Source organism: Excalfactoria chinensis, chromosome 23, assembly GCF_039878825.1.
Source record: "Excalfactoria chinensis isolate bCotChi1 chromosome 23, bCotChi1.hap2, whole genome shotgun sequence".
In the NCBI taxonomy this organism is placed as follows: domain Eukaryota; kingdom Metazoa; phylum Chordata; class Aves; order Galliformes; family Phasianidae; genus Excalfactoria; species Excalfactoria chinensis.
In genome coordinates, this window is record NC_092847.1 from 1,314,160 (window position 1) to 1,328,635 (window position 14,476).

General features: G+C 58.4%; 1 protein-coding gene across 14 annotated transcripts in view; it reads right to left on the bottom strand.

The window, feature by feature from the left end:
• Positions 1-14,476, bottom strand: part of PLEKHA6 (pleckstrin homology domain containing A6) — a 38,024-nt gene that overhangs the window by 7,880 nt on the left and 15,668 nt on the right. For 3 of the 14 annotated variants that reach the window (XM_072356010.1, XM_072356005.1, XM_072356002.1), the window contains exons 1-11: positions 9,964-10,345; positions 8,318-8,398; positions 7,878-8,208; positions 7,717-7,789; positions 7,316-7,416; positions 5,115-5,290; positions 4,433-4,921; positions 3,632-4,136; positions 3,185-3,271; positions 2,366-2,419; positions 778-858 (exon numbers count right to left, since the gene is read on the bottom strand). In XM_072356010.1, the coding sequence (XP_072212111.1) occupies positions 778-858; positions 2,366-2,419; positions 3,185-3,271; positions 3,632-4,136; positions 4,433-4,921; positions 5,115-5,290; positions 7,316-7,416; positions 7,717-7,789; positions 7,878-8,208; positions 8,318-8,398; positions 9,964-9,995 (2,010 nt within the window). In that variant the 5' untranslated portion in view covers positions 9,996-10,345. Of the gene's footprint in view, positions 1-777; positions 859-2,365; positions 2,420-3,184; positions 3,272-3,631; positions 4,137-4,432; positions 4,922-5,114; positions 5,291-5,888; positions 5,927-7,315; positions 7,417-7,716; positions 7,790-7,877; positions 8,209-8,317; positions 8,399-9,963; positions 10,346-14,476 lie in introns of those variants that run through there. The other 11 variants (XM_072356014.1, XM_072356011.1, XM_072356015.1 and 8 more) reach the window with 9 other exon arrangements.

The following is a 14,476-nucleotide window of genomic DNA, read 5'->3' on the forward strand; positions in this document are numbered from 1 at the left end:
CCTATAAATCAGCTGCTGCATCAGGACCTGTTTACCATCCAGCTTCTCCGTGAGTCATTTGCCTTTCCTGGAAATCTAAATTACTAATAGGACCTCACCAATTAAATGCCTCCAAGACCTCGAGATGAAAGGCATAAGATAGGAAGAAGGGGATCATTATTGCTAGAAAGCAAGATGCTCCTTCAGAGTGATTTAAAACCACAGGACAGTCCTAACAGACCCGAACATGGGAAATGCCAGAGTCTGGTGGATGCAGATCCTGCATAGAGTTCAGCCAATAAAGGCAACACAACAGCTCCATCCTCACCCTGAAGCACATCCCTGCTGCACAGGGATGGGACCAAACACCCTCCCCTCCCTATAGAGCATCAGCACTCTGAGCTGCACCCATGTCCCCAGGCTTTTGCATCCACTCCAAACTCCAGGCAGGGATGCTTCCTCTCCCTGATGTTGCTTTGATTGCAGATCCATGGGCTGGGTTCCTCCAGATCGACCTTCTGGTCACATTGACACACAAAAGCACCCGAACGCAGATGAGAGCTCAGGATCGCTGCTTCCCCACCTTGTGCTCTCAGGATCACAAGGGTTTACAGGGCTGGAATGGCTCATGGATGGATTTAGCAAAGCCTGGGATGAACGAGCGGGACCCCCAGAGCGTGATGTGCCTGCACTGCATGATTGCTGGAGTTTGCATGAGCAGAATGGCAAGAGATGACCTCAGGGATGGCATGGGGAGGCTGGCATGGCCTGCCATGCACGGGCATTAGCAAGGCTTACTTGCATGTAGAGCTGAGCCCTAGGGGACGAGCTCTCCACCATCCTGTTCACCATACTGATCAGGGTTTCGCTCTCACTCATCTGCGACAGACAGGGAAGGAAATGTCAGAGGTCAGCGGAGAGACGCGGGCGCAGTGCTGGTCAGGAACCCTCAGGGCACTGTGCTGCAAGGTGCCACCTCCAAGAGACATCCCAAGGGCTCGAGCCACAAGGAGGCAGCTGCCCCAGGCTGAGAGCATCCCAGGGGCTGATTGTTGGGGATGAGAAACTGAACCCAGCCTGGACTGGGCAGCAAATTGTACATACAGACACAAACTTGCATGATACCCGCTGCTGCAACACACTGCATGGCCCCAGCAGACAGACAGACAGGTCGGGCCAACAAACAGCTCTGTGTCCTGCCCTTGTAGCAGAGGGACGGTCCTGCTCAGGAGGGGATGGGGACAGCAGTGTCCCCCATTCCAGCTTGGGGGCTTCAAGCAGCGGAGCTGGGTGCTCCCATGGGGATATGTTACATGTGAGATGCCCTCGCAGCACAGATCCAGGAGCAGACCCCATTGGGGAGCAGCACCGGTTGGGGTGCAGCCAAGGGAGCGGACTGGTGAAACATCAGTGCAGAGAGTGAAAATAAAGCAGTGAATTGTTTTAAAAGAGCTACTTGGCAGCACTGCCCTGAATTAGAGGTCAGCAGGAGAGGAGGAGGAGATGGAAAGCCTTTTTAGGGAGCGTTTTAAAGTGCTTCGGTGAGGGAGCGTTGCTGCCGACGGCGTTGAAATAATCCAGAGAGCTTTTATTGCACCGAGTGCTCCTGTGTGTCGCTGGCTCTGCTCCAAGGCAGACACAGATCTCGGTGATTGCTGCACCGATGGGGATTCACAGACTAATGAGATTGTACTGGAGCAGCTCCCTCACTGCAAACCTGGCTCCTGCAGCGAGCACCAGGCGGCAGCAACAGCCGATGGCTCCGGATCCCATGTCGGTGCTGGTGGTTCCCATCCCACCACTCCTATAGCTCTTCCCAAGGCTCTCCCTCACTCTGCTCCCAGAATGAGGTCAGCTCATGGCTTTCCTCCAAGCACCCCACAACATGCCAAACCCCAGAGCTGTCATTTCAGGTCCGGTCATCCTATCCCAGCTCTGCATCCCACCTCTTGCCTTGGAGGATGCACATGGTGGGTGTATCACCAAAGCACTGTGCTTGCCCTCCTCCCCCTGCAGCACAGTGTGAATGCCCCCAGCACCTCTGTGCCAATGGGTGCCATCTGCTGTGCCCAGCCCTGGGCCACCATTTCTGCAGCACCGATGCTGTAGGCACCCCAGACCCAAGGATGTCCCCCCGTTGCCCCCCAGCTCCAGCACACCACACAGAAGACACTGTCAGGGGTGGTTTTCTGCCAAGCAATGAACAACCCTATAGAGGAGGAGGATGGAGGAAGCAAACCAAAGATGACACGTGCTGCTTTAGTGCCCAGAAGGGTGAGGATGGATGTTAGGGGACGAGATGCTGCGCTGGGAGGGAGAGGGACGCTGCTGGGATGGGGCACATGGGGACGTAAGCAGCGTGAGGCTTGCAGCCAGCTCTGCCTACCTGCTGGTCCAAATACTCTAGGTTTCTTTGCAACTGAAGGTCTAAAAGTTCATCCTACCCGGAGCCAGCAGGCATGCGGCAAGAAACGAACACACAAAACATATAAAAGAAGAAGCAAAGCAGTTAGGTGAAGGCTGCAGAAATGCAAAGACCTCTCAGCTGGGGAAGCAAAGTGCCACCTCCTCTGCCCAAAGAGAGGATGGCTGTGGATGGTGCAGGTCCCTCTCCCTATGTCTGGGCTCTGCTCACTGTCCCTGCATCTCTTGCTGGTGAGGATGAATGGCAGCATGGACAGCTGATGAAAGTTTATGCTTCTCCCTCTTGCAGTGGCTGCTCCTGCCGTGAAGTTTCAGGGCTGTGCTGCACCATGTGGACCTGCAGGTCACGCTCCACAATTGAAAAGACACCACCATCCAGGGACAAGCAGCAGCAGCAGCAGCCCAAAGTGAAGTATAAGGAGGTGGGAGGTACAGGGTGCACCCCAACCTCACCCCAACCCCAGGGGAGCAGTGATAAGATGGGCATCGCAGAGCATAGGGGGGTGCAAGGGTGCTTCAGCGCATCCTCAACTCCAGCATAGGGCCAGGAGCTTTTCATAAAGCATGGCCAGGATTGACCAGACATCAGTCCATGCTCCATAATCCCAAATTGCCCCATTGCAGCCCATCTCCAACCCTCCTGGAGCAGCTGTTTCCTTCTCATCCGAGGCAGGGCAAGCTGTGCCCCACAGCAGACCCTGCACCCTGTCCCATGGGGCTGAGGGCAGTGAGGAGCTGTGAGCCCCCCAGCTCAGCCCATTGGCACCAGCAGCATACTTACCATCTTGTCGTGGACTGTGGGGGATGCTGGGTAGTGGTAGGGGTACATTCCTGCAGGCATGGGCCTCCTGTCACCCAGGTAGTCATACTGAGGAAAGAGGAGACCCCTATCAAACCCCATGGACAGGTGAGGGGTACATGGAATCTCGTTGTATCCCCCTCTTTTCTATGCTGCACTGCTGTAAATGGGGGAAGATTGATCCCCTTGGTGCAGAGCTCAGCCACTCAGCAGGGTCAGGGCTGCAGCAGCCATGCAGGAGCCACCAGCATGCCCCATTTGGGATTGACTTGCTCATGGAGGTCCTAAAGGAGGACCTAAAGCCACCCGCTGCTGCACATCAAGGACTTGGTAGCACCTCGAGGCCAACACATGCACACAGAGGACACAAGCTGCGCTGTAGCATCCCCACCCTACAGCCCTCAAGCAGGGTCCCCTCCATCTGCTTACCTTGGGAGAACTGATGGATCTCCTCATCATGAAGGTGCCAGGGTCGACATAAATCTCCTCTCCACGCGGCGGCAGCCGCTCAAAGCGGGCGCTGGGAGAGCGCACCGGGGAGTACACCCGAGTGTGGCTGTAGGATCCCTGGCTGGGTGAGCGGGGCACGGAGCGGGAGCGGGGCTGCAGTGACATCCTCCTCAATGATCCCGAAGCAGCATCCACCTCATCAAAATAACTTGGCTGCCTACCAGGGAGCCAGACTGGGACATCCTGCCTGCCAAAACCAGGGTGCTCCTTCCATTCCCGGAGCTGGTAGGGGGCCCCATTGCGGAAGGAATGTCGCTTGTCCTCCAATGCCCAGGGAGGGCTGACCCGCTCATAGGCAGGCATGGAGCAGATGCTGTCGGGGCGCACGCCGGGTGGGTAGTACTGGTAGTCCTCAGGGTACTGGGGTGAGTAGGGGGGGTAGTAGTCGGGCACCCGGCGAGACACGGGGTAAAACCTGGTGGGGCTGGAAGGGAAGAGAGGAGTCAGAACTGAGTGGTCACAATAGGTCAGGACATCTTTAGAGCAAGCAGCATTGGGAAAGCTGGCTTGTGTCCCTCATCTTGGGGACCACAAGGTGATCCACTCCAAAACCGACCCTACTTGGCTTTTGTGGTGTGTGTACAGCTTGGAGCTAACCTGATTTGCTGACCCCAAGAGGGGATATAATAGGTGGAAAGAGGCAACATATTCCCATAACACACACAGTGGAGAAAAGGAGAAGGACAGCCAGAGTCCCCACCGGACCTCACAGCCCCTCACCTGCGCAGCTCCTCGGGGGGCACGTTGCCCCGGCGCAGGTTCACCCACTGCTGCAGCTGCGTCATGGAGCTCTTACGCTGCGCGATCTTCTCGGGGTTGGTGCGGGGGGCGAAGCTGCGGCGGTGGGCAGCGCTGTCCCCATCAGGTGGGGGGTAGGCAGTGCTGCCCGGGCGGCTGGGGGACGTGTAGGGCCAGCCATTGGGTTGGGGCGGCCGCTCTGTGCTCGTCGGCACCCGCGGTGCTTCGGTGTAAGGGCTGCTGGGCTCAGAGGGAATCTCTTGCCCCGCGATGCCGTTGGCTTTGACCAAGTTTTCCTTCTTGCTCTCCATCCTCTCTGGTTTTCTCTCAAGTTTCTCTGAGCCACGGCCATCTCCTTCACCCCTGGTCTTGGGGTCGGGGTCAGCTTTGGGGTGCTCGTGGTGCACGGTGTTACGATGGTGGTGGTGGTGTTTGCTGGGGGGGATGTTTTCAGAGTCCGTCTTCTCGTGTCTGCAAGGCACGGAGATGCAAGCAGAGCGTTACCTTTCTTTCATAACACCCTCAGGATGGCTGTCAACATCCCATCCCTCCTCCCACAGGATGCTGATGCTCCCCAGTTCCATTCTGCTCCCATGCTCCCCCCCCCATTCCCAAGAGGCAGAGGAACGTCTCCAGCCCAATGCGACACAGACAATGCTCTGACCTCTGGGTTGGGGGTATCTGCACCCGGGCAGCTTCGCCCATGGCTTGGATCCAGGATTCCTGCTCCTCTGTGTTCTCAGCACTGAAGAAGTACGTCCGGATGCCGGCGTGCTCAGCCTGGGGAGACAGGGACTGCTCGTTACTCGCCGGCATCTCCTCCACCCAGCACACGGTCACCTGCAGGGAGGCAGAGAAGTGGGAGGGAGAGACAGACAGGAGGTGTGAGAGCTCCATCTCCTGCTTGGCAAGAGCTCCTGGTGCTGCGGTGCTCCGTCCTTTCCTCCCCAGGAGCATCCTAACAGCACCGTGTGGGATGAAGGCTCACTGTGATGCCCTCACCCCCAGTGCTGGTCCAAGTGTTAACCTTCATGCAGGACGAGGGGGAAGGTGGCTTCTTGGTTCAGACAATGCTTTAGGGGGGAAAAGTTCACTTTGGGTTTACTTTCCATGCCCACACCCCACCCTGTGCTGTAGGCAGGGTTGGTTGCCCTGGGCCTTTTTGAAGCAACCACCTTCCCCCTCTCTGGAGAGGAACAGGAGGCAACAAGGAGGAAGGAATGGAAAAAAAAACAAACAGCAGAATCTTCCCTTTGGTTTCCATTTAGGGTTTCCATTTAGGACAGAGATGCCTCCTGCTTGGCCCCTCCAGCCCTCTTACATTGAGAGCTTTGAGCAAGAGCTCAAACCAATTTCTCCCCCGGGTTAGTGGGAGCGGGGCGAGCAAAGCATGCAGCCCCTCACCCTCAGCATGCACCCATAACGCAAGCAGATGTACCTATGCTGGGTGCTGGCGTGGCCGACGGGCGCTCGGAGACCTCCTGCCTGGGGGGATCCTCGCCCGCGGAGAGAGGAGGAAACACAGAGATGGGGTCAAAGCTCAGCAGGGGGAGCGCGGGCGCAGCCCTCGCTTTGCTTTGGGAACCGCTCAGCCCTGGAGGTGGATGGGGATCACTGTGACACCACAGCTTTGGGACATTTGGGTGTCTGTTGAGCATGGCGGGAGGGGCTCCAGGAATCCATAACATGGTTGGGTTGGAGGGGACTTAAAGATCATCCAGTCCCACTCCTGCTATGGGCAGGTTGCCATCTCCAGTTCAGGCTGCCCGTGGTCCCATCCATGACCTTGGGCACCTTCAGGGATGGGACAAAGCCATCCATCGGTACCCTCAGGTGCACACAAAAACACAACCCCTTGTTATTAGAGCTCAGCCGGTGAATATCAGCCCTCCAGAGCTCCTCCTCAGCCAGCATCACAAGCCACCTCTGGGTCACTGCTCTGCTCCCAGCACAGACAGCTTTCTGGGCATGGGCACATAGTAATCACTGCTTGCAAGCACTCACCCTAAGCCATGTTCACTGTGGGTTTCAGGGTTGCAGCTACAAAAATGTGCCCTTCAGATTGCAAAAGCATCCCCGCAGTGAACTCAGAGCAATGCTTGAGGTGCTGGAGCCCACAGCTGGCAGTGTGCAATGCCCATGGATGGGAAACCACATTTGCAGAGGTGAGGGCTGCAGTGCCCTAATCTCAGCTCCAGCACTGGGGGCTGGCTCAGTACTTCTATTGCTGGCTGGGTCTGTCGGGGTGCACATGCACTGAGGGAGTGCAGAGGTGCAGGGGTGGGTCTGTGGAGCTCATGATCAGGGAGGTGTGAGCTCGGCTTTGCACAAGTCAGGCTGTGCGCCGAAGGTAGCAAGGGGTGGCAGCGCTGCAAGGTGCACACTAGTGCCCACCAGTTCTGTGTGAGTGCCACTTAGCATCACTGTAGGGGGGACAGATGGGGTCTGCTCAGGGACAGATGTGGGACAGGCACTCTCTGCCTTCCAGCTCTCCCCTCCTACATCCACTGCAGGGAGGGCTGATGAGCAGCAACTAATGCACCGGTCAAAGCAAGCAGAAAAAAATGGAGGTGGGGATGCTTTGTGCCTGGTAGAGAGAGCTCTGCTGAAAAATGCCACTGGAGTGGGCAGGATGGGAGCAGGGCTTGGAGGGGAAAGCAATCCCAGCCCACACAGTAGGAGGTGATGCTGCTTTGCCCCCCCTCATGCCTCAGTTTCCCCAGCACATCCCAGGGGATTCTGGCAGTTCTCCACAGCTGGGCTCTGCTCCATGCCCCACCACCAAGAAAGCGAGAGGAGGGCACAGCAGGGACCCCATCAGCATCAGCCCTCCTCCCCCCCAGCACTGCACAGCCCTGCACTCACCTTAAAGGTGTGCTTCCTGCTGATGTTGTCAGAGGGCTGCACGGCTGCCACGCGAAAGCTGAGCAGGGGGATGCTGCCCAGGATGCTCTCCTCCTTCTCATCTGGTGGGCAAACAGGGGCGGTTAGAGGCACAGTGGAACCCCAGCAGCCCACCTGTGGCAATGTGCTGCCTTCCTGTTGCTTCGCCCTCCCCTGCAAGCAGTGCCGCTGCTCAGCACGCCAACCTCCTCAATAATTCATGCTCGCCCTCGGCTGCCAGGGAGAGCTGAGTTGAGTGAGCTGCCAGGAGGCGGGTGAAGGGCATTAACCCCTCAGTGCCCCAGCATGGCGAGCACCCACAGGAGCAAGCACCCACAAATAGCAAGCACCTGCAAAAACAAGAACACCCGCAGGCATCGTACCTTTGTAGTAGAAGAGGCAGCGATCCACCAGCACAAACCAGCGCTTGTTCCACTGCTTCACCCCCGAGCTGGCCTGCAAGAGAGCAGCAGTGAGATGCTGGCTGCAAACACCCACTGGGAGGTGCACTCCCTTGGGATGGAGCACGGTGGGGTTGGGGCACCTGCTTGTAGAGCCAACCGCTTTTGGTGACGGCGGCGTTGGGGTTTCTCTTCATGGAGTTGGAGCGCTTCCCGAAGGCAATACCCTTACGGGAGGAGCGCGACGCCTGCAGAGGGGGAGAGGATGAGCTCAGTGCCCGGGGGGGACCCCCACTTCCCGTCATCTGCTCTGTTGTTGCCCTCTGTGCCACATGGACCCGGGCACGCACCCGGCCTCCAGGCCGCTCCGGGGCCACCTCTGTCACCATGGTGTGGTTGGAGGGCTCGCTGCTGCTGCTGCTGCTGTTTGCCAGGCGCTTGCTGCCTGCTTTGCTTGACATGTCCAAGGTCTGCCTGTGGCACAGAAGGGGTTGTCAGTATAGCTGAGTTCCCCCAGGTGATGTTTCTCTATCCCGCAACCCACCCTGGTCCAGAAACCAAAGGGAGGTGGGAGCCAACCTACTTTTGCACGTCTAATTTTGAGTTCTCTTCTGGAAGCTGTCCTGTCACTGGGTGCAGGAAGGTGTTCCGCCTTTCATTGTGGCTGCAAGACACAACAGTGGGCTCCGTTAGCACCCAGGAAGGAGGAGGATGAGGTCCGAGGGTGCACAGAAACCCAGCAAGGTGCTGCCCACACGCCTGTGCAAAGTAAAGAGCTCCATCCATCCTTGCTCACCCCTCAGATCCCTTTGCTTTTAGCACCGTTCTGCTGCTCTGGCACCAGCACTTTGTTGTGCTTCTTGCATCATTTGCATTGCCTTTCACCTGCACCTTGCCGAGAGCCGGAATGAGTTCTCTGCCAGCTGAGACCTCATTACTTCTGCTGGACACACCACACAGCACCGGCTGTCGCGTGGTGAGACATTTCCATAACCCCCCCCCCCCCCCAACTGTCAGAATAAATCGCTGCAGGAGCAGCAGCCGCGGCTCAGTCTGGGCTGAGCTGAAAGCAACAACGCCGACGTCACATCCTCTGCTTGGGTTTGCTGGTTTCAGAGCCCTTTGCCACAATGCTGAGGTCACAAGGCACCTGGCCACACTGCTGGTTGGGGGGGGCTCTCAGCAGACCCCCACATGGGGTTTTGGCAGCCAGCTGAGCCCAAAATGCAGCACAGCTGCCTCATGTTGGGTGGGGGCTGCCACCTCCATCCTGGGAAGTTTGCTTTGCAATGGGGGGGGGGTGCAAAAGACCCCCTTGTGGTGACAGTACCCCAAAACTGCCGGGCATGGGGATACAGCTGCCCATGGCTACCCATGAAGGTAGCATGCTAACAGCCTGTCATGCTGCTGAAGAGCTGAGTGTCAGCAAAACAGGGGAAGTTTGAGCAAGAAAACATCTGCCAAGACCATCCCATCTCATCCATGCGCACTTCACCCCGAGGTTGGGCTGCAGCCAGGCTCAGGGATGGTCACTGCTTTCTGCCAAAAAAAGCCCTGCTGGGAGCTGCCCCCACGCAGATCCCACCCTGGCCCTGAACCCCATTCTGCTCTCGCCTTCACTGGTGGTCACCCTAAACACCTCTGCAACCTGCAGCAAGGGCAGCACCCCCCATACCTCTCAGCTCTGAAGGCACCAAAGGGGTTTTCTGCCACTCTTTGTCCCCACTTTGAGGAGCCACAGCTCGGCAGTGACAGGGCAGCTCGTGATGCTGACACACAGGGAGGGTGCAGCAGCACCCTGATCCTTACATAGTGGGGCCTGCCCTGAGCCATCGGTACCACCAAACCCCTGCTGAGCACAACCCCCAACCCCCCAGCTCTGCCCACCACTCACACATTGCTGTGGGTTTCCCTGCCCAAAGGCTGAGCTCTGCCCCAGGCCAAGCTGCCCACCCAGCATCAAAGCCCCTGTGCCTCCTCCTGGCACCAACCCAGGCACTCACGGTCCCTCCCAGTGCTGTTCCCACCCCCAGGCCTCAGGAACACGAGACAAGCTCCTTACCCCCCCAAAAGCCATCTGCCTCGGCTGACCCTGCTCCAGAAACTCCGAGTTCACACCACCTCCCAAGCACTGCAATGCAGCAGTCCCTGCCCGGGCTGAGGGTCCCCAACCACCACCACCACCTCCACACCAGCCGACCTCCCCCTGCCCACCCCGGGGGTTCCTACCTCACCCTCCGATCCGCCCGAAACTTCAGCATGATGCCGGGGCCCTCCGAGCTCAAAGCCGGCTGCCGGCTCCCACCATGGCAGCAGCGGGCAAGGCAGATCCCGTGCCACCCAACGACCGCTTATGCCACACGTGCCACGGGCACGGCGCTGCAGCACGGGCAGGGGGACACCGGCAGCGCTCGGTGGGGCTCGGTGTCCTTTCCCAGCTGCGCCAATCCGGGCCGGTGGCATCGGTGTTTCCCACGGTGGCAGCGGCGGAGCTCAGAGATCGGCTCCCTTTGGGCGCTGGCAGCCCCGATGCGGTGCGGCTTGGCGAGGCAGCAAAGCGGGGACAAGCTTGCGGCTCCCGCTCGCGTCCCCACGCAGAGGAGAAGAGAAAGGCAGCGCAGCGCTCGCCTCCTCCAGCCCCCCCCCCAACACAGGTGCAACGATCCTGCGAGCGAAGGGCGAGCGGGGCAGGATGGGGGCTGCAGGATCCCCCCCCTCCCCAGCACAGAGCAGTGTGCTCAGGGAGGGGACGGTGCGGCGATGAGGAAGGGAGCCGCGCGGTGCCGGCGCTGCTGCTGCCCTGCATTCGCTGCCTGCCTCCCTTCCCCCTGCTTCTGTCCCCAAACCCTCCCCGGTCCCTCCCTGCTGCGCTTCCGTCCCTTCCCAGGTCACATCAGGAGAGCAGAGGGACCCCCACCAGCACCAACCACCGCTGTGCAACACAGGGGATGGGGACCGCGTGGGGCTCCGATACTCGGGGATGGGGTCTGGAGAGCCCGTTGCAACCCAGCAAAGGGAGAAGGGGGGAGGCAGAGTTGGGGTTACCCAGCCCTCCCCCTGGGCACGGCGCTTTGAAAAACCAATGCGAATGCACCAGGACTGTTATGATAATGCACTGAGATGTCAGCGCTGCCTTCCCTCCCCTCTAAGGAAACCTCCAAAGAAGGAAGCGGAGCGCAGCAAGCAGCTGGCCTCCATCACAACACATCCCTGCTCTGCCAGTGCCCTGGGACCACCTCGGGACACCGCCAGCATGCAGTGCTGCTCAGCACAGCATCAGCAGCATTGCATCATTCACCTGCTCCTCCCAAAATCAGGACCTGGAGGCACAGCCTCCACTACAGTGAGCAGGGCCAGTGCAGGCGCCCACTCCAATGCTGGTGCCCACCCCAATGCTCACCTTGGCTAGCACAAACAGTCCTTGTCAGTACTAGCAGGGCAGCGGAGAGAAGCTGGGGATGGAAACCACGTCAACAGCATGACCAGAGGATGCTTCAGCAAGGCTGAGATGGCAGCTCCCAGTCAACCCTGTGCATCCCTTTAGAGCACCGTGGGCTGACACTGCTCTGGAGGCAGCCAGGAGCAATGCACTGCTCCCCTAGCTGGCACACTGCTGGTTGTGGGGTGGGACGAATGCACACATCTGCACCTCTGCAGCTCCCCAATCACTGCCACCGTCTGCTACTAGAGGTCAAGGTCCCCCAACGGCCCATGGGCACGTGCCAACCTGCTACCGTGCACCCAGTGCCAGCACCAAATCCAGAGCCAGCAAACACCCCAATACTTCACCTCCTGCCCTTCCTCTGGTCTCACCCAAGGCTGGCATAGAGCTGCTCTTAGTGGTGGCTTCAGGAGCTATGAAGTGGAGTCCAGCTTTGGCTGTGTGATCTCAGAGCACTGCTGTTCTCCCTGTGACAGCTGGGCCATGTCACAGCCATCAGCTGCCCAGGGTGGCCATGGCTATAGGCACATCTATGCCAGAGGGAGCAGCCATACACTGGGGAGCAGCAGCTGAGGGTGGGAGCTGCCCTGGATCTCTCATGAGAAAAAAGCTGAGGCTTTTCTTTAGGGAAAACACACACCAAAAAAGCATGTTTTCAATCTCCCTTTGCTTTTTCTTAAAGGTAGAGAGAAAGGGAAGGGAATAAACACAGGAAGTGAAGAACCAACTTTCTCTGGGTGCTGCTTTCCTTCCCCCTCCCCAAAGTTAAAGTTTGCTGAGCACAGGGACGACAACCCCACCCTTTCCCCATGGGGAAAACCCTCCTCGCTCACCCAATGCCCTTCCTGCACTGTGAAGGTCACTGCTGCCCAGCGTTTGCAAACAAAAGCTTGGGACACAGCCAGGAGCACAACCCAAGGACCCTGCAGTGGCCAAAGTGCTGCATGGGTGCATCCCTCGCCTGCATTCCCCCTTGGTGCAAGCAGAAGCAGCAGCAGTGTGCCACAAGCGCATCACCAATGCCCATCAGAGGCATGTGCACACCTGGCAGGATTCACAGCTGGCTGCCTCTGCTTAGGAGCTGTTCACAGCAGCTCAGTTTTTTGCCTGGAGTTTCTCTGCATCCCATTTCCTTCCTCCTCAGTTGCCTGCCTATGAGGTCAGGACCCCTCCTGGTCCCCAGGGCATGGTGCACAGCCCCTCTCCATCAGTGCTTTTCATGTACATAGGACTCCACATCCATGCAGGTGCCTGGGCTGCACCTTTTGCATCAGTAACCCCATCTCACGCTGCTCACGTGCATTGGCAGAGCTCCTCGCAGCGTGCACGGTGAGCTGGATACACCAGGATGCAAAAAGCACGCTGAGAGCTGGAGCCAAGCAGCCAAGCACAGAGCAAGCTGTCTCTGAGCTGCACCCAAAACACTGTGGCCATCCCTGTGGTGCTGGGGTTGCAGGCTGTCAAGAGCTGGGAGCAGGAGGGGAGGAGGGGAGTGCAGCCTCTCCTCCCATTCCTGGGAACCTGCCAAGCACCGAACCCAGAGCAGACCTATGAGGAAGGGGATCCTGACTTCCCTCCCCTCTTTGGTCAGACTCAATCTGAACCAACCCCTCTGAGTGCTCCCAGCCTGCTAACAGCATCCCCCAGCTCCCATGTTGGCCGCACGCCACTAGGAATGAAGCACCTTATCCTCCCATATCCCAGCTGCTGGCCACAGCCCCTTTGAGGGGCCTGGTGTAAATCTGGAGGTGTAAATCTGGATCATTTACACACATTCCGACAGCAGTTTCAGGGGTGAGCATCCAGGCAGCTCCTGAGCGAGGGGCTCAAGTGGTTGTAAGCCAAACCCGCCCTGCATCTTGGCCTCCTTCCTCTGTTTTTCCAGCCCTTTCTTCACCTCTCTCCCTCCTCCTCAGCCACATCCCTGTCCTCAGACCAAGCCCTGTTGTTTTCCCATGATGAAGGGAACGGCAGCACCCACGGCACCACCCATGGGCACTCAATGAGGAGACAGAAGAAAAACCCACCTCCAAGCTGCCCCGTGCAAACTGCTGAGCTCTGACCTGCTGGGGGATAACAGGGCAAAAATCTGGGGAGCAAAGCACCAGGAGATGGAGCCTTTCTCTTCCATCCATGCCGTGGCCCCATTGAGCAGCTGGGAGCACAAAGGAGCAGCTTTGTCTGTAAGGAATCGGTGACGCTCTGGGAAGATTTATATCCCCCCTAGCAATAATAAACCGGACCCTCTGTGCGCAGCTCCGAGCACGAGGCTCAGATCTGCGTGTTGGATGAGAGGGGAAAAAAAAAGAAATAGAAGGAATTCTGCAGGCGCAGCATTGACCCAACAGCCAGAGGATGAGAGCCAGCACTCCGCCATCCCCACGCAGAGTGAGGGGCCGTGGCAAAGGCAGCAGGAGGGGGTCGGGCTGCTCCCCTTGCAGCCATTAGTGGGATAACAAGGGGTGTGTGCTCTCCCTGTCCTGCAGTGCACACTGACAGCCCCAGTGTGGGTCGCAGCACTGTGGGAGGACGGGCAGAGCAAGAGGACAGGAATCCAGTTGAACAAAGGGAAGAGAGGGGAATCGGCGGCCAGGAGCAGAGCTGATGGAGGAGAAGTTTGGGAATTGCTTCTCTCAGCGTTTCCAAATTCCCTTCTATTTACAAGAGTTTTGTGTGAGGCTTGGCTTGCTTGGGGAGGGCTGAAAGGGAAAAGGCTGTGGAAAGAGAAGGAGATGGAGGCAAAGAGAGGAGGGCAGAGCTCTACGCAACCCCCTGGCTTGCCCCACGTCCTAACCAGGCACTGACATGGGCTCAGCACAGCCTGGAAATGCGGTGAGCTCAGCCCTGGGATGAAAGTGCTTTGCGGGCACCCACACAACCTCGCTGGGTGTGCAGCCAGGCACGGAGGTTTCCCTCTCACTGCTGCTTTTCCTCCATAACCCAATCCATGCCCTAACCCCAGCCACGCCGCCAGCTGAGCTCAGAGAGCATTTCCGGAGCCACATTCACCACCGAGGAAGGGATGGGGGCCAGCAGCCAGCACAGCCCCCACAATAACAACAAGGAGCTCCCGGCTCCTGCTGCTCCAGGCACGGCACAAAGATGCATCTGAGCAGCGTCTGCACTCCCTGCTCCTATAGGTCCATGTGCTGCTGTGCTCCCCATTCAGCTGCTGGGGATGCAAGGCATTCATTTGACCTCCTGCTCTGTTCTGGGTCTGGTGCTGGGACACCATTGGGCCACTTTGGCCATCACGTGTCGTTTGGCACCTCCAAGCTTGGGCATACAGGGAAGGAACAC